We start from the raw sequence: 19345 nt of genomic DNA, 5'->3' as shown, positions 1-19345 counted from the left end.
CTACAAATGTCCTCATATTTGAGAGCATGAGCACAAAAGTGAGTAAATAATAATTTATTTCCGTGCATATAAACCCATATTTTACCTAAGCTTCTCTCTTAATTTACTGAAATATAAACTCAGTGCTCATTATTTCTCTGTTGGAGTTAATTTGAAATAAGCATTCTGCACCCCAGCCTGATCCTGCTCTAACACAGTGTGTCTTGCTCAGGAACTCCCCAGGGAGTTTCCCAGCCTGTTGAAACCTTTCCTTTGGCAAACAAATCCGTGTTACACGTGTCCCTGAGTGAGCTTTGCATGTCCCTGTGTAGAATAACACCTGGGGGCAGACTTTGAGCCTGCCTTTTCTCAGCAATGCTATGAAGAAATTTGTTTTTCCTGAGTGGCAGATGGCTGGGAGTGCCCAGGGGGTGTCCCTTTGGAAAAGCTGTGCTGTGGGCAGTGGGATAGTTGGAGCCTGGACATGGGCCAGGCTATTCCTGTCCTGCCCAGCCAGTTCAGAGACGGTTCATGAACTTCATTTCCATTCCCAAAGCAAGCAGGGCAGGAATGTCTGGATGCTGCAGAAGGAGGCACTGGCCATGCAGTCAGGGAGCAGGGCTCTTCCTTCCCAGCCAGGGACAGCCAAAGCCCTGCCCAGGTATTGCCCTGACAGGGCAATGGGAGCTGTCCTCTCTGCAAAACCCTTTGGGATTTTGCAGGACAAAAGGCTCCATCTCAAAGGAAATTCTTTCAGGTGAAGGTGATGGATTAACAGTGCATGTTGGTAGCCAGTACTGACAAAAACCCCTCCCCACATGGTCTCTGCTGTTCCAAATTATTGCTGTCTTGAGAAGTGCCAAGGTTTTAATATGGAATAATCCAGTGCTGATGCTTTATTGCATAAATGTGGTTTGTTATTTATCTGCAAGATGCAGATCGCTGAAGCTCCAGGTCATTGTTTTGGAAAGCTTCTGCTTCCAACTCGATCGGTGACAAAAAAATCAAGGAAGCATGGAAAAAAATTGCTAAAAGATTGAGTTAAAAAAGGGAAGGATTTGGGGACAGGATGTTTTGTCTGCCACTTGTTGGAGGATAAAGGCAACACAGAAAATGTGGCAAGAGGATGAGAGAAGACTTCATGTTCTTTTACTTTGTGGAAAACAGTGATTTGGAGCCATGGGGAGATCCCTTTAAAGAAAAAAAAAATCCAAAAAACAAAACAACAAAACCAACTAAATAAAATTCCTCTTCTAATTTATTTCAGAAATTCCTGAAATGGCCAGATTTTAAGATTGCACTTAACCCCCCTTCAGTCACAGTCTATGCAATGTGCTGGTTGGTTGTGCAGATGCAAGGCAGTGTGCCCAGCCCAGGAGAAGAAGTGCTCCCCATGCCGGATTTGCTGGACTCCACCATCCTCTCCCCAGCTCCTGGCAGCTGAAGGCAGTAGCATAGCGTAGCCACATCACCCTGCATGGTTGTGAATTGCTGATGGCAGCCAACTTTTGGGGCACTTGGTCACCCCCAGAGCCACCACCCCCTTCAGGTGTCAGCCTGAGGGCCACGGGAAGGACTGGATAATGTTCTTTGTGATGACCAGCAGCAGTGGGAGCTGTGCTGCTCTTTTAGCTCAATTAAACCAACAGAGGAAAGAAAGGATTCATTTGAAAGCTGGTAGAAGATCAAGACTGAAAATGAGGAGGTGTATTTGGCAGACACGAACCTGACAAAATGCCCCAGTGCTTGCTTTACTGTTCCTTGAGAAGTCATTTCCCTGAAACTGATTTTCAGTGGAGCTCATCCATCCCATCACTTCAGGCCAAGGGGTTAAAGGCATGTAGGTGCTGAACTTGCTGGTGAGAATTGCACACAAGAGCATCTGTCAAGAGCTGCGTCCTCCATTGCTTTGGAAATCTCCAGCACTTGGATTATACAGATACTTAAATGCCCTGCTGATTCAAGATTCATCTGCTCATGGTCACAGCTGTTGGAAGATGACTCTATAACAGTGAAAAGCTTTGGAAAAGTTAAAAACTTCCAAAATTGGCCATCCTGGTGTTGGACAGCTTCAGGGAGGGCTGAGTTGAATCTGCCACATTGTGAAGTTTGAGAGAAAGTGAGACTGGGAGCAACGAGGGAGAGGAAAAGCCTTTAGAGAACAAAATATCCCTGAACTGAGCAGCACTTCATGTGATTAAGTCCATCCCACAGCTCAGTGCTCACACAAAGCTGGGTGCTGGGCTGTGCAGTGACAGGGATGCTGCTGGAAAAGCTCCATTCCCAGGGAGCTGCAGCCTGGAGCCAGCAGGACAGCAGCCCCTGAACAAGGTGTGTTCACCTGCATGGGTCACCTGCTGCTCCCTGAGCCTCTGTGTTCTCTGCCTCTGCCCAGCAAGCAAGAAAGGGATAATTCACTAATTAAACACTGCAAGAAAAGGCTCTGCCTGACTGCTGAGGGCCTGAGGAGCTGAAAGCGTTACACTGGATTTGTACCCCAGGTCCTAACCATGCCTCCCTGCTTCCACCACAGCAGAGTTCAGATGGATGTGACAGGCACCCTGAAGAGAAGGGTCAGGGAGGATCAGGAGAAGCCATTTGTGGGATGGGACTAGCTCCAGAGCTCTCTTTCAGCTCTCAGAGATGTGGGAAACATGTTACCTGGTCTGCATCACTCTTCAAACTCAGAAATATTTATGAAGAAGCTTGTGCTCATAATGATTGCTCCTCCTTGGGGAAGTGTTGCTGAAGTTTGTGTGCCCTGGCCTGTGAGAGTGGTAGTTCAAGACTCACTATCTTCATGATAGTGTCTTGTAGAGAAGGGGTGGGTTAGGGGTTTTTTGGAGGGGAAGGGTTCCTAGATTCTGCTTGGGAAGCCAGGTTCCTCTGCAGAACACAAGGAGCCTGGGCAGTACTGAAATTAAAGCATTGTTTTGCTGCTCCCCACCTGATTCTTGGTGTGACGTTAAAATATGAAAAGTGACTTTATGATCCAATGACATTGCTGTAAACCATTCTGCTGCAAGAGAAGCTTAAAGCCAAATCCTGTGTTGGTGTCACTTGGTGTAAAACACAGCACTGTTTCACTCTGATTTACTCCAGCTGGGGATCTGACCTGTGCTACCTCTGCCTGGCTCACAGACACATTGCACCAGGCTGGGGTGTTTTGCATGGTCAGGGTTTCTGAAAGGATTAGAGAGGGTTTGCTTTGGCTGCTCTAGGAGGTTGGGATTGTGAAGCATATCTGTATGAGAAGAGTGGCAGACACTGTCTTCATGCATTTCTAATTTGATGAATGTTTAATGCTTCTTTATTGGAGCCTACACATATGTAGAGTAGAGGACTGTAAGAAGGGGTTGACTTATGTCAAATAATTTATGTTTGAGCTGCTCCTTTTACATGAAATGCAGACTTTACAGAGCAAAGAGATTGTAATGAAAATATGAATTAAAGATTAGAGCTAAGCAAGTCTGAGAACACTTAGAACTAAGAAAGACGCTTACAAGTTTTCTCCTCCTGCTTCCTTTCCTTCCCTCCACCTTTCCTACATCTCCATCCCCTGGATGAGAGATCCCCAAAAGAGCTTGGCTGGTGCAGGGGTTCCTTTCTTGCTCTCCTTGTTTGTGTTTCAAAAACTTCTGCGGTGTTGATCTGAATTACTGCCCAAGACTGGAGAGCTTAGGCCTGGTCATGAGGAAATAAAAGCCTGGTGGGAACGAGGAGAGGATCTTGCATTCTTTGCTGTGGCTGGTGGGGTTCTTTGCAGTTCTGGCCATTGATGCAGCTCAAGGAAAGAGGAGTCACCCATGGGACCCTATCAGCACTTTGGAATGGGAGGTGAACTCCAGGATGTCCGTATTCCACTTGTTCCCACTTCTGAAATCATGATCCCCTCAAGGAATTCACTGAGGAGTTCAAAGGAAAAGGAATCATTATGGACCAGTACCACAGTTGATGCAAACTGGTGTAATTCATTTCACATCACCTAAGCCACAGTCTGTCCTGGTTACAAATGTTTTGTGCCAGGTAGGGAAGCAGTTTGTTAGAACAAATGGAGCAGGAGCTGATGTTCCAAAGAGAACTGCTGATGTCCTGCCCAGGATCTGTTGAGAGCAGTGGGTCTGCGTCAAGATGAGCACACAAAGTTCTCCCCAGGCTGTCAAAGTTCCGACTTTTTGTACAGCAGCTGCCTGAAAGTATTTGAGGAAGATGGGAATATGTTGGTCAGAAGATGCTGACTCACTGAAACCTCCCTGGGAAAAGGGCCAATTACAGCAAACTCACTGTTTGTACTTTAAAAAGGTTTGGGAAAAAGCTGTAAGTGATGAGATGCCCCATTTTGTGCTTTCAGAACAAACTCCCTCAAATCTGGGAGGATAAAGGGGGGTGACATGGTTTTTAGATGTAGATCTTTATACTTTGGACATTTCAATGGGGAAGACAGAAAAGAAGGGGCTTTTTGCCCTATTCATTATTTCAGACAGCCTGATCTGATTTTTACTGAAAGGAGAAAGTACACCTTTGACTTTCCGTCCCCAGGTGAGTGGGAGCAGAATAGGAGAAATAGCTCTGACTGTGATGGGAAATGTTCTTCCTGCTTGGCTCTCCCTCTCACCTGGCTAAGTAACCAAGTCCAGAATTGACAGAAGCTGACAGGAAAAATGGAAAGGGACTATTTACAAAGGGCTGGAGTGGCACGACAAGGGGGAATGGCTTCACACTGACAGAGAGTAGGTTTAGACATTCAGAAGAAATCCTTCCCTGTGAGGGTGCTGAGGCCCTGGCACAGACTGCCCAGGGAAGCACTGGAACCCTCACCTGATACAAAAACAGTTACAACACCCAAGCACTGACTGATCCCCACTAACACCCACCTGTGCTACAAGGAAACAGCAACAGGGAATTTCTGGTGACTTTTCAAGCTGTGCCAAACAAAAGAGTATTATTACAGGCAACAACAAACTGTAATTATTAAATTGGAAATTAAATGGGAAACTGTGGTAAAAACCCTGCCCACCATAGTAATGATTAGATGTATTTGCTGTGTTTTGTACAGAAACCACTTCTTTTCTTGGCTACATCATGCCCCCCTAGAGAGTAAATATACTGTGATCCAGTTCCTGAGGCTGGCTGCCTTGCTCCAAGGGAAACATCCATGGTTTGTGTGCAGCTGAGGATGTGTCCCGTCTCTCATTCATCCTAACAGCTCCACAGTGAAGGGTTCACATGCAAACAGTCAGGGCCAGTTCCTGTATAAGCCCCTCCTTGGACAGTTTCACCCAGACTTGAGGGACACCCCTGCCCAAATGGTTATGAGTTTCCTAGTTGGATCAACCCCTAAAATAAAGGTGCCTACTTTTCTTTCCAGATTTAGCCTAACTCATGTCTACCTAAAGGCTAGAGGAGAGCTGCTGAATGAGGAGTGGCCTCCACAGAAGGATTGCAAGCCCCCCAGCAAAAAACACCCAGGACTTTCCTTGCTCCTCTGTTGTGTGCAGTGTTTTTGCAGTTTGCACTGCCCATTCTCCTGGGCTTGTTTTCTCCCTCTTAGGGAGGTGCTGCCTCTTGTTTTCATGTGTCCAAGCTCCTCTTCTAACCAAGGGTTAAAGTAGTGACAGAAGAGAGAGGGAGAGGGAGAGGGAGAGGGAGAGGGAGAGGGAGAGGGAGAGGGAGAGGGAGAGGGAGAGGGAGAGGGAGAGGGAGAGGGAGAGGAGAGATCAGCTAATTAGGAGCAGTGGCAGTGGCAGTGCTTGACAGGCACCTTCAGACTGCCCTAGACAACCTGTGCCAAATGGGCTGGGCTCTTCCACCCATGGATGCACCAGCATTCCAAAGCTGGTGTGTGAAAGCTTTTCCTTGCTGGAATATGGTTTGTCAGATGTGAAGGTGAGGCTCAAAGTGCATCAAGAAAATGTGTGCATTTTGTTCTCCTGAAGGAGGTTTTCCAGATTTGTGCCCCTTTGTCATCCTGCCCCTAATGTTTCACAAGACCTGTCCTAATTTTTCTCCAAAAATTTTCCATCTGAGAAATAAATAAAGAGAGTTTATTCCAAGTTTGGCAATCACTTCATGGTTCAGGGAGGAAGGATGCAAAGTAAGAGTCAGAGTGGGTCCAACCCTGTGTCATGGCATGGACAAAGACCTCCAGCCTCCCCAAATTCCCACCCTCTTTTAGCTGCAGGGGTTGGAGTGGTTCTGGCTTTTGGGGTGTTTGTTTTCCCCATCTTTTTTTACCTCCTGTGGCTGTTGAGCTCAGCTTTTGTTTTATGTGTTCAGGAGTACAGGAGTGTGTTTCATTTTCCAGATTAGAAAATGCTCAGAGGTATAATCAGGTCCTTCCACAGTATTTAATTATCCATAATTAAAGGCATCTACACAAAGCAGCAGATTTTCAAAGACTATTCCTGTGTTACATTGCTAATGAATTAAGTAATTAATTGGCATTGAAAAAATACAATAGGAAACATCAATCTTTTAAAGTAAAGCATTTTTTAGGGGTTTTATAAAATCATTAACTCATATCAGGTCAGTAGCTGTTGTAATGTCTAAATCCCCCTTCTGGCTTTAAAAAAATACCTAAAGCACAAAATGAGCACAGGAAAAACAAGGCAGGGAGTACTAGCTGGAGAGTGTGGGAACCCTCAGAAATTGGGGATTTTTGGAAGTTGTTGTCCATCACTTTGCAGCCCTGTCCCACAGTTCCTTCCCTCTGCCAATAAGGTGTGAACCAATTCCCATCACAGCAGTTTGCAGCCTCAAACCTTCCTGTTGCTGCAAGTTAAATACAGTTTTCTGCTGGGTTTAGTTTGAATAACCTGCAGGAGTCCCCACTGCCTCTGTGCCTCACTTACCCAGTGCACTTCCCTGTCCCAAGGGAATGTGGGAGGATAATGGGCTGTGAGCTCTTCAGATCCTGTGGTGCCACTGAGACCAGGGGCTGAGCAAGAATTTCATCCAGGAATTAAGTAATAAAAGCAGACTGCAGAGAAGGGTAACGAAGCATTTGGGCGGTTTGGGCAGGAGGATGCAGAACCACAGATGTGCACCATAATTTTCCCAGCTGTTACCTCACAGAATTGCTGTCCTGTCCCAGCACATCAGCACATATCACACCTGCCAGAGTGTGAAGGCCCACATGCACTGTGGTTATGCCTTTGAGGTGACACCCAGACTTATGATCAAAGGAGAGGATCTCCCTTTTTTCATTCACCTTATTTCCGTCACCAGCCGGACTCTGCACGGCACCATCTGAAAGCATCCTGGAAATGCCATGGATACTGTTCAATTCAGGTACTGGAAGAGCATGGGAAGAGCAAAACCTGGGACAAAACACGGACTATAGCTGTTTCTGCAGCTGCTGGAGAAATCAGGACAGGTCCCAGCAGAAGGGTTTAGGGGCCTGGTTATTCCAGAGGCACCAACCTCTGCTTGGCTCTTTGTCCATCAGACCGAGGTGTGCCCGTCCTCGCAGTGCTCTGGTCTCCCCATGTGTGTCCTCATGATCCATCCACCCATCCTGCCCTGCCCTTTCCATTCCCTCCTCCTCCTGTTTCCTCAGGAGATGCAGATTTTGGCACAGCGGTGCCATGTCCTATCTCTCTAACACGAGACTTAATGGTTGGGGTGGGGTCAGGGAAGATGTTTTCCTGATTTCCCTTTTCTGTGCCACAGGCAGGTAATTAAATTCCCCACATAAACTAAGAAATACAGTTTCTGCCTTTGTGGTTATTCCATTTCTACAGGTAATCAATCATTTGTATGGATTTGCATAGAAATGGGAGCTTTGCCACTGCAGCCCATCCTAAATTTATAGAGATGGAAACAGGCAGATCCAGAGGCTGATACTGTTAAACACCCTCACAAGATCCATCCTTTGACTGGAAGGGGAACCTTTGCTGACTGATTTTAACTTTCAACTTTAAATTCTCCTTTCATGTGGGTCTTACCTGCCTATGGCCATCATTTCTGTGTCCATCACCACAGAGGCCAGGAGGCTGGGAATAGTCATGGAGGCTGTGGAGGCCAGGGAGATGGGAGCAGTGGTAAAGCAGCAGGAGACGGGTTCTGCTCAAAGTCAGCAGCAGAAAACCCAGCAACTCAAACACAAGCCAAGAGCAGGAAGAAATGGTTCCCACAGCAGCTCCTCCCTCACATGGAAACTTCTATCTTGGCTTTGAAATGCCATTTCTAACACAACCCCACATTCAAAACCGACATCAGCAGGATCTGTGTCCAGGTGGGAAACACAAGTGGGACCTGCTGGTGCCCTCAAAGCATCACATTCATGCCATGATGTTCAGGCAGAAAGGCCTGAGGGCATTTTCCCAGCAGTTGGCCCCATCCCACAGGGATGTGGGCTGCAGTGATGCTGTTTCCCAGGCAGGAGCTGGAGGTGATCCCCAGAGCTCAGGAAACCCTGGCTCTGTGCTCTGTGCTCTGTGCCACTGCAGCTCTGCCCGCTGCTGGGTCGGGTCTGCAGCACGTTCCACCCCTCAAGGAACAGTTCAGACAAATGGCTAGCAAACCTGGCTCTTCCCTGCATTTTTTTGCTCCTGTTTGATACAAAATGAGCCCAGTCACAGTTTCCATTTCATTTATGACCAATCTGAAAAAATCCCCTCACCCCATAAAACATCTCACAGCTGTAGTGACCAAGTTAGATTCAATTCTGGCTTTATATTGAGTTGACATGAAGCCAGCTCTCTTCCATACATCATCTGTGATTGCAGTTAAGCATGAAATACTGTTTTAATTCTTACACCAAATGTGGGATTTTTTTTCTCAAGAAAAAAAGACATAAAAATGGTAAAGTGGGCCATAAAAATCATTATATTTTCACACGAAGCGCAACCAAGAGGTGAATAAGTTGGCTAAAAGCTCACAAGACCAAGGGAGAAGTCCTTCTTGTTATTCTTTTGTTGTTAACCTTTGCCTTTGGGTGGAGATCCCTGGGCAGGGACCACAGCACCCAGGGCTACCTGGGCCCTCGTTTCCCTAGATCAGGGTGTCCTCCCTCACCTGCATGGACCAAGAGCTGTGGCTCCCTGACAGTGTCCCAGTGTCCCCGGGAGCTGCCCAGACCACTGCAGGGTGAACATCCAGCCAAGTCCCTGCATGAGTTTGCATCTCTGCAAATCCCAATTTGTTTCTTGGGAAATAGTGGCTGCAAGGGCACAGTCACTGGGACCAAGCCTGTCCCATGGCACAAATTGTTCTGTGGCTGCTCCTGCCACCTGAGCCAGGGTTTTTTAATTTTTTTTCTTCACTTAAATATCTAATCTTTGGAAGGTCCAACTTTTTCTCCCTTTAGCTGTTGATTTTTCTGGTAACATTGTTAGCTGATGCAGTAGTTTAATGGTAGTTCTATTAATTGATTCCTTTAATCTATTTGATAACAACTCAAAAAAACCCACCTCACCTCACACTATGTTGAACCATGAAAAAAAATGGATGTGTCTTCAGTTCTGTTGGAATTCATTTTGAGAAGTATCTATTTAGACAACTTTTTGAAAGCCTGTTACTTACCTGAAAGGTTAAAATTACCTCAGAGTAGCTTTCATTGCCCACAATTACCATCTACCTGTATTTAAAAAAATAAAAAATCTATGGTATTCTCCCAAAGCTTTATTTTGCCTGCAAAAAGACTTTTAAGAGCTAATCCTGTTTGTTTGCTCAGGTAAATGCAGAAACACACATTTCTCCCTTAATAGATGGTTACTGCTGGCTTTGAGGTGTTACAGTTTTCCTTCTCCAGCCCAGAGTGTGCACAGTAAAACCTGGATCACTGAACCTGCTTTGGATGCACAGCTCCTGCCTATGCAATCCTGGGCCCTTTGCCTTTGCAGGTTTTTTTACCATACACGAAACTTTTTCAATGCTGATCGAGGTATTTGCACACAGATCCTTTTAAAATGAAGAAGAATTTGGTATGTAAATGCTATAGGAGACTTTGAAAATGCCAGCCTGCATTTTACACTAAAAGGAGGGGGGAAAGCCCTGGATTACAGACAAGTCTGAAGCACTGGGAGTTGCTCTCCTGCTGTCTGGGAGCTGATCCCTTTGCTGGCTCCTCCAGCCAGGTGAAACCTCCTTGCTATCACTTCAGGACTGCCCCCATTCAGGTGTATGAGTCAGCAGAGGGAACAAAAGGTTAGGAATTTGATACCTGTTAATTTGCACTGCAGCAATGCCTAAACCTGCTGGCCAGCAGTCCCTAACCCACAGCTGGGTTAGAAACCCAGTCAAATGGGCAGACTGGGGCTGGAGGTTTTGCAGGGAGCTCAGAGTGCGTTTGGACATGCTCCCAGCTTTGACTTTGGTGCGCTTGGGATCAGAAACAGAGGGGCTGGGTGCACAGGACTGGGGGAAATGTCCATATGGAGAGGCAGATCCCATCACCTAAAGCAGTGGGAAATGCACTGCTTGCATTCTTTTCTTTGGTGTGCCCAGATCATGAGCTTTGCTCCCATCTCCACGCTGCCTTCCCCTAGGGAGCTGTGCCAAAGATCTGATCCAGAGCTCTGCTGCCCCAGCATGGGAAGGGTGGCTTGGACACAACCATCCCAAAGCCATCAGACATTGGAAGCTGTCCCTGGATGTGTTCAAGGTCAGGTTGGGCAGGGCCTGGAGCAGCCTGGTCCAGCAGAAGGTGTCCCTGCCCATGGCAGGGGTGGAACTGGATGAGCTTTAAGGTCTTTTCCAACCCAGACCATTCTGGGATTCCATTTGGGCTTGGTCCCCTGTTGTCCAGCTCACCCTACAAGCACAGCAGCTGAAGAGTGGAGTGGGGCTCCCCATTTTCAGCTGGTACATTTTAGCTGTGGAAGGGACACTGTGTCCATTTGTCCTGGTGAGGGATGGTGTCCAGGCTGTCCATGGAGCTGGGATCAGTGTTGGCTCCCAAACAGATGGCTTTTAAATTGCACCCATAGATCTTCCCTGCACCAAAACGTCCCTGCTCCACTATTTAGTGATGCCTGAAGTTCTGTCTCCACATCAAATTAAGTAACTGTGCTATCAATAAGGAGGAGTAATGCTGTGTATTCCCTTCTGGATGTCTCCCTGTCCCTCATTTGTTTGCTGCTGCTGATTAAGACGGATAACGAGCCATCAGTATTTTTCTAACTACAGTGCAAAGCAGCGAGGCCTAAATCAGTCTCTGTCACTGGGTGCCAGCTCACAATTTAGGGAACTCAAGTGGGGCCCTGCATTCATTATACTGCAAGGAGCAAATACCTGGGATTGTCTGAGCAAAGCCTGGCTGATGTGAGGAGGGGATGTGGGGCCACCAGGAGAACCCTGTCCCACTGGGCTGGCTGGGAGCTGCTTCCGTGTTATATTTTCTTTATTGTGTGGCTGCATAGCTGGCAAAAGTCAGTGGAACAACTCCCATTGTCCTGAATTGAACTTTTCACCTCCTCCTCACCTTTTTAATGCATTCCTTCTAATGATGGAGAGCTGGCTTGGAGTGAGCAGCTTGGATTTAATTTGGACAAGGATCCTGCAGATATATATACATTTTAATGCCGAGATTAAATAACTTTTAGGCATCTTCAGGCGCCCAGTAATGTGAATTATGGCTGGAAAAAAATCTCTCCTGTAAATAGGCAGTACTTGAGAAGGGCTGTTAACATTGTCTTGTGAGCAGTGAAAAATGCAGGAAGGATGGAAAAGAGCTGCAGATAAGCTTCAGAGGAGAGTAATTCTTCAGGGCAGTGGTGCACACAATTGAAAGCTCATGGATGTCTAGAAGGTACCACCAGATGACTCCAGGAGCTGTTAGCCAGAGCCAGCAGGGTTTATCCACAAATGAAAAGAGAAAAGGCTCTGATTTTGCAACATTTTACAGAACAGAGTGAAACTGAGGGCATTTATTGGAGGTGCCATCTCCCCCTGGGTAGCAGAGGAAGAGTGAACCTTTCATATTGGGGTCACCTCAAGGAGGAGACATTTGTTACCACAGCTGGGAGCCACAGAGTGGCAGGACAAGGGGGGATGGAGTTAAACTGACTGAGGCCAAGACTTTCTTTTGATATTTTAAAATACCAACAGCAATCCAAAAAAGGGGAAGAGAGCAATTCCTGAACAACTTTTGAATGCCAGGGGGTTGGAAGGGTGCTGGAGACACCACTGGCCCACAGGGAGGTTTATTTTGTGCCACTCAGGCTGGCATGGGTTGATTCAGTTCTTAGTGCCTCCTGAAAATGCAGCAGCATACAGATTTTGTTGAGGGGGCAGATGATGCATTGATGCAGTCTGTGCATCACAGGAGAGCTCACTGCTGCCTGAGAGCGTGAGCAGGCTGAGAAGCAGCTTCCAGACTGGATGGTGGCTGGGATGGGGACACTGACCTGAAGCAGTCTCATTTCCAGCCCTGCAGGAGTCACCCTGCAGGTTGGGTGATGATGCACTTTGGAGGTTCTTTTCCCCTGGGAGCAGATCTGGGCATTACTGGGCTGTGAACTCACTGCCCCACAGCCTGGGATCATGGCAGCCCCATTCCCAATGCACCCTCAGGCTTCAGCTCTGAGCCAGGATCTCCAGCTCTGGCCTCCTTCTAACACAAGAAAGCTCCAGGGTTGTTTTCTTTGGGTGAGGTTTTCAGCTGCCCCTGCAGAGCATTGCCAAATTTAATTTTCAGCAAGGCAAAGCTCAGCGTCACCGGCTGATTTCCTGATGTCTCACCTCCGGCTTCGCCCGCTGCCTCCTCCTCCCCCCAGAGGGAGGGGGGCTGGCACTCTCCATACCAGGCAGGGAAAACAAGACTTCTTCTCCTCCTTAATTAAAGCCACAAATTGAGCTCTTTCCTTGCAATCTGAAGTGATCACATAAATAGCATTGGCAGAGCTAAATGAACATTTGAAAAGATCCTGCAGGATCAGCAGAGAGGAGCAGTGTTAACTCCAGAAACAGAGGTCATCATTAAAAACAAGATACTGCTTTTCCTTCCCTTCTGAGCACAGAGTGCAGCCCAGACATGCAAAAAGTCCCAAGATGCAGGCACAGGCAGTGTCTTGCCTTTGTGACAGAGCCTAGGGGTTCTGCTGTGGTTTTCCTCTTTTTCTCTTGGGGATCCATGAGCATCCTTGTGTGGATTCCAAGTGCCATCCTCATTTGGTCACTGCTTCGAGCACCAGTGCTGGAGACTGCATGGCTTATGATGTGGGATGGTCTCGGTGAAGCCTGGGAGAGGCCTGTTCTGTGGAGACATGCAAAGGAAAATCTGCCTTCCCACTTGGCCATGCTCAGTAGAAACACCTTCCCCAGGCCAGAACACACTGCCAGCAGCAAAATCATCGAACCTCATTCAGCTGAGCCAGCGTCCAGGGGGATGTTTCAGGATGTATCCATTCCTAAATACTGTCAGGAAACACCACAGTTTGCCACTTATCCCTTGCAACTTCAATTGTGGGGCACACCACTTGGGAGCCTGAGGGATGGCTGCTGAATTGAGCTGCTATTCAGCAGCTGTCTTAATTAGGCAGATAAGCCTAGCCATCAGCACCTCTCTCCTTGATGGAATCCATCGACTGAATAAGCTAAATTCTCCTGGAGTCAGCTTTAATATTTCCTAAAGGGATGGGGAGGCTCTCAAAGAAGTGGCAGGAGACATATTTTACTGAGGGGAAAGTACCACTCTTGCTGGAATCAGAGGTTGCACAACGAGAAGTTCTGGTGGAGATGATGAGCTTTGTCTGGGGCAAGATGCCATTCAGGGCACATCTGAATATCACAGTTGGCCTGAAGTGATCTGTGCTTGCTGTTTGATTAACATTTGATTTCCTTTTATTGCTTCTCTGCACACACCAGGCTAAATTCAGAGCTGCTGAAAGCCACGGGCAGAGCTGCTGAGTTCAGTAAAACCCATCTGAGGAGGCACAGGGAGCTGGGGGACGCTGCTGCTCAGCACTGAGTGCTCCAGGGCATCAGCTCATGGTGTTGGAGAGAGCTTGGCCCCCAAATTCCTTCTGGAGCATGATGCAATGGAGCAGGGTCGTCACTCAAGTACCTGATCTTCAGCAGATGGTTGCAGAATTTTCCATCATTCTCCCCAAACAACAAACCAAATATGATTTTTTTACATCTCTCCCATCAAACCAGCATCCAAATGTCCCTAATACATCTCCATAAAAATCTTCACAGCTGTTCTAGCAAACAGCCTGGAGTGCTGCAGGCTTTTATGAGTATTAACTATGTTAAGCAAAGCAAATCTCACTATTACACTGTCTATGGGAGCAGCAAACTTTTCCCATCAGTCTCCCTGAGCAAGGAAAAAGGGTGATTAGTGTCCTGTTATCCTCACAGTCGTGGTTTAAGATGCTTTTACCAAGAGCAGGATGACAGTCCTTGCCCAAAGCAGCTTCTTGTTCCTGCTGCTATTATCATAAGTAACCTGATGTGCTTGACATGTCATCAAATATTTCTGAGCAGCCTCTTCCTTTGAATAATAATTAAAAACTCCACTCTGCTGTTGTGTGTCGTTCTTTGGGGGTTTGTTTTGGCACTGTTTTGGCAGGCTGTGGTCTCATCCAGTCCCTCCAAGCAGCCATGGTGGGAAAAGCTCAGGTCAGTCCTCAACAGCTCTGGGTTGGAGCTTTTGAAATGTTGGGAGGGAAAAAGAATATCAGAGAATTTAAAAGAGTCTGTTGAGTTCTGCTGCTGAGCAAAAAACAAAACAAAACAAAAATAGGGTTTGATTTCTTGCTGTGGGCTCTGGCTGTGGCTTTAGGGGCTGCAGCCATGCAGATCCCCAGGTGCTGGAGGCTCTCTCCACCAGTAGCTGTCAGCTCTATCAATCCCAGTTTCTGGAAAACTCCCTGGTGACTTGTGCCATGACACAGAAAATGCCACTTGGCTGGAGCATGCTTTCACCTGAATTCCAGCAGTGCAGAGTCCATCTCTGAGTGCCTCTTTCTTGTGCCTTCACCACAGGTGCCATGTTCACTGCATCCCAGTTTGGACAAACAGGATCCATTTTTCCAGTGGGAACCTGGGAGAAGTTTAATGGGAAAAAGAAAATAAAGCAGAGGAGGGGAGGCTGGCTGATAGTGATTGTGCTGGAAAACTGGATTTCAGGCAATGGGAATTTAAGTTGAATGATCCCAAATGCAGTGTGGAAATTTTGCCTTCCATTAGAAATCCATGTTTCTGTAGGGATGGGGATAGCAGTGGGAGAGAGAGGATGCAATAAAGCTCTGTCCAGCTCACTGTGGTGAGTCAAAGAAACCATTTCACTCAGGCAATGCAGAGGGGCTATTTTGAGAGAGTGCTGGGAAAGAAAAGGCCCAGAGCAGTGGCAGTGTTGGCCCAAATTAAAAGTACTGAAGTCTGTCAGGAGAGAGGCAGAACATCCCACAGGAAGGCAGATGTCAGCAGAGCCCCGGGTCATGTTTTCCTCCATTTTGCTAAAAGCCAAGAAGAAAGAAAACAAACCCAATTGCTGTGATTTTCCCTCAGTTCAGCCTCTGCCTGCAGCTCCTTCCTTGGGTGTGACCCTGGTGAGCCCAGGGATGCTCGGTGCTGCTCCAGTGAGGGCTGCCCTGGCAGTCCCTGGGATTTATCCAACACAGCCCTCCCTGCCTTACCCAGCCCCTCTGGGGCAGGCACAGTGTCCCAAGGAATTCCTGGTACACACAGAGATGCTTGCCAGCTCCTTCCAGGCTCAACAGAGGGACAGATCATTAGTGTTCAATTACAGATTTGCAGAGTTGCCCTGTGTCCTTGGACAGGGCAGGGATGTTGTGCTGCTGTCCCCAGAATAAGAGATCCCCTCTCCAGTGGGGACCTCAGAGGCACAGGTGATGCTTTCAGCACATCCCCCTCATCCATCTCCTCTTCTCTTCAGCTTTCTGCTCCTCCCTGTCCTGGGGCATTAATAAGGGATATTTACTGATTATTTTATTTCCATATGATCCCCTGGGGGAACTCAGGAGGGAGAAGAGACCTGGGACTGCTGGGAGGAGGAGGGACAGCCAAGGAATGGACAGATAATCAGGATGAAGGGAAAATAAGCTTTTGTCCAGTTGGCAGCACCCCATCAGTCAGTCCCAAAGCCATCACTCAGCTGACCATGATCCCTGCACCACTGTTGGGTCTCCAAAGCCTGTCTGGGAAGCAAAGCTGACTCACCTGTGAGTGAGCAAAGCTGCTGGCTCCCTCACTGCCAGCCTCCCACTGCTCCCAGCCCCCTGGAAATCCAGACAAAGCTGTGTCTGGAGATGGCTGTGCTGTTGAGGCAGCACTGGCCTCTCAAATGAGGCACTTAACAGGCAGGGCAACAAGAGGGAAGAAGATCTTCCCCTTCCCTTGCCACCCTAATCTCCAGAGGAAGCTTTTTCTTTATATTACAGTGAAAATCATAGGCCCTGCCCATGGAGAAGCAGCAGCCCTGGGGTGCACCAGGGACACCCTGTCACCCCCAATTCTCTACAGGAGCCATCCAAGGCATCTTCCTCCAGCCCTTCTGTTGTGGCCTAACCAAGATGGATGTGAAATGCTGCTGTGGAGCTGCATTTGAAGGGGCCCTTCACAAAACACATGTAACACTCAGGCACCCTGAACTGTCTGGTTCAGCCCAGCCCTGCCAAACTCATGGCCTGTTCAACAGAGAGTTCTGAAGAGCACCTTACTGAACTCAGGGCACTCATAAATAGCTCTCTGTAAAACATGAGATCCTGGCTCTGAGCTGGCTGGCTGCAGCTCAGCCTGCTTCCAGCCTCGTGAGGAACCCTGTGTCCCTTTCCCAGCCTTAAGCCTAAGACTTAAAGAACAACTTGCCCATAATTCCATGTCCCTACACACTCTCCCCTTTGGAATGCACCTCATGCACTGGAGGCATAGATTGAAACTGGTGGCCAGTCAAGGGGTGACATTTCAGAGCAGCACTCGAGCCACAAAACACTTTTCAAATGCCTTTATGCTTCCCCAATGCCACCAGTGTTACTCCCTTGAATTTTTTGTGTGTGCTGCTGGCTCTGGTGTTAATTCCTGGTGCTGAGCAGTGGAGGAGTAACAGGGGAAGAGGAGAGAGCTTGCAGGGGGCAGATGGGCAGTGGATACTTGTGGGGCTTTTATGAGGAGCAGGAAAGGGCTTCAAGATCCCTTCCAACCCAATCATTCTGTGACTGGGAAATGAGATCCTTGCTGACTTGCTGCTCAGCTTTGATACCTTGTAAGAAAAAAAAAAAGGAAAAAAAAAAAAAAAGAAAAAGACCCAAAGCAATAATAAGCAGATTAAAGGAAAAATACCTAGATTTTATCAGAAAGCTTATTTGGGATAAGCAATACATAATTTTTGGTTAATAGCTCCAAGCTGGTGGGGGTCTTTGAGGTTACCTGGTGTTGGCTGCCAATGGCCCTAGGGGATGGATTGGCTCAGGTCCCTGCAGCTCCCTGCAGGCTCACCAGGCTGGAGCAGGGAAGCCTGGGCTGTGTCCTCATGCTTGTCCTCATGGTCTTGTCCACCCTGCAGCCAAAATTTAAGGAGAAAGAGGTACTGAGTAGAAAAAGCTGAGTGCCAGTGCCATTTGTTCTAGGGGCTGGGTGCACAAACAGACGGGAAAGTTCCAAGGCTTTTATTTCCCCTTTAGTGCCTGAGGGCAACCAAAAATGAGAGAAGGGATTGCTGCGGGTCCAAGGCTCGGCACTGAGCTGGGTGGGAGCATTGCTGCAACTTTTGGTGGCATGGCCAGAGCAGGACAAGGGGCTGGTGCTGGTCCCTGCCTGTCCCAGGCTGAGAGCAGAGCTGCTGCCCCCAGTCCAAACACGGAGTGTTTACCCTGTTACTGCCCTGTGTTTCCGCAGGTCCCAACTGCTTTGCGGGCACCACGATAATTCCCGCGGGCATCGAGGTGAAGGTGGACGACTGCAACATCTGCCACTGCCACAACGGGGACTGGTGGAAGCCAGCACAGTGCTCCAAGAGGGAGTGCCAGGGCAAGCAGGCTCTGTAGCAGCTGCCCTGGCCAGCAGCTCCTGGTGATGGTGATGGTGGTGATGATGATGGTGACGAAGGAACGGCTCCGATGCTGCCCGTGCCTCCAACCTCCCGCCAAGGCCTGCGAGGGTGCCACAGGAGCAGAGCTCAGCAGCTGCAGGAAAGGCTCTCCCCGTGCCCCCTGCAGCTCCTGTCCCCCCTCACCCACTCTGTGCCTGCTGTCCAGGTGTCTGCTCTGCTCTGGGAATCACCAGTGCTCGGACTGGGGGGCACAGAAGAACAGCCCTGCAGGTTCAGCGATGCCGCCGAGGTGCCCATCCACTCACTGCTCTCACTTTCTACAGTGTGGATCATGGGGGTTTTCACATTTATTTATTTGAAGGTTTTTTGCTATTGTGATTTTTTTTTTTAAGTCTCTTCCTAAGCTGGGATCATCGGGACAATACAGCTATGAGTGGAGCAATAGATGGAGAATTTTTATTGTGTCTGTAAGCGCAGGTGGCACTAAGGACAGGAGGGAGGTAGAAATTCAAAGGGATGGGGGAGCTAAAAAAAACCCAACTGGAATGTAACCTGCAGCAGGACTGAGGTAGATGCACAGGTATAGACCGGACAGCCGAGACACAAAGCTGTATCTGTGTTGCACTTTCTCCACTGAGTGGGGACAATAAAGTCAAAGACACCTACACAGTCAATGTGACCTTGATGGGAGCAGAGCCCCCAGCAGCTGCAGCTGGGGCAGCCAAGCAGAAGGTGCTGCATGAAAGCAACATCTCACCTGCCTTGTTTGTGTGTGGTTCCTGGCTGGGGTATCAGTGTGGAGCAGAGGGAAGAGGGCCCCACGTGTTCCTGGTTCCTGGGCTGAGCATGTGCTCCCCTGCCTTATCCCATCCCAGGCTGCCCTCCCTGCAGCCAGGGGCAGTGTTTCATTGCCTTCAGTGACAGCAGGCCACAATTCAAACATGGGATCACCCCACTCTGGAGGTTTCCAGGAATGTCCCATGGCTGTGGCAGCACTAAACTGGCTCAGCTGGCAGGTAAGACCCTTTGCTAGAGTGGGAGGGAGCTGCCCTGGCTCTCCCTGGGGGTAGCCACACTGCTGGGAGTAAAGCAAGCCGTGGTGCAGCAGGGCTGGGCTGGGCTCCTGTGAGGGCTCTCTCTTTAAGCAGCTGCTTTCTGTGCTGCCTGCCAGGAGCAGAGGTCCCCAGCAGCCCAGGGTCCCCATTTCCATCCTGGTCCCTCCTGCTTTCTCGGGCTGCAGCTCCCAAGTGATACTGGCATAGAAAAGCCACCAGTGTCATCTCCCTGCCCTGCCTGCCCAGGAGCCTTTCCCATCCCTGTCCATGCTTGGTTCCCAGCTTTTTGGTCAATGCCATGGGGGTGGGGGTGCTTCTTTTGTTCAGAGTTCAGACTCCAGGCAGCAGATCCTCC

General features: G+C 48.5%; 1 protein-coding gene across 3 annotated transcripts in view; it reads left to right on the top strand.

The window, feature by feature from the left end:
- The window catches only part of VWC2L (von Willebrand factor C domain containing 2 like), a 41226-nt gene extending 22626 nt beyond the window's left edge, over positions 1 to 18600 (top strand). Inside the window, exons 4-5 of one of the 3 annotated variants that reach the window (XR_004418418.2) lie at positions 1247 to 2643; positions 17782 to 17855. Coding sequence is in view for 2 of the 3 variants with exons in the window: in XM_033064226.2 (XP_032920117.1) it covers positions 17782 to 17930 (149 nt within the window). In the remaining variant the exon portion in view is untranslated. Of the gene's footprint in view, positions 1 to 1246; positions 2644 to 17781 lie in introns of all 3 variants that reach the window. The other 2 variants (XM_033064226.2, XM_033064227.2) reach the window with 2 other exon arrangements.
- The last annotated feature ends 745 nt before the right edge of the window (positions 18601 to 19345 follow it).

Source organism: Catharus ustulatus, chromosome 7 (genome assembly GCF_009819885.2).
Source record: "Catharus ustulatus isolate bCatUst1 chromosome 7, bCatUst1.pri.v2, whole genome shotgun sequence".
Classification (NCBI taxonomy): Eukaryota; Metazoa; Chordata; class Aves; order Passeriformes; family Turdidae; genus Catharus; species Catharus ustulatus.
This window is presented reverse-complemented; position numbering and strand designations above follow the sequence as displayed.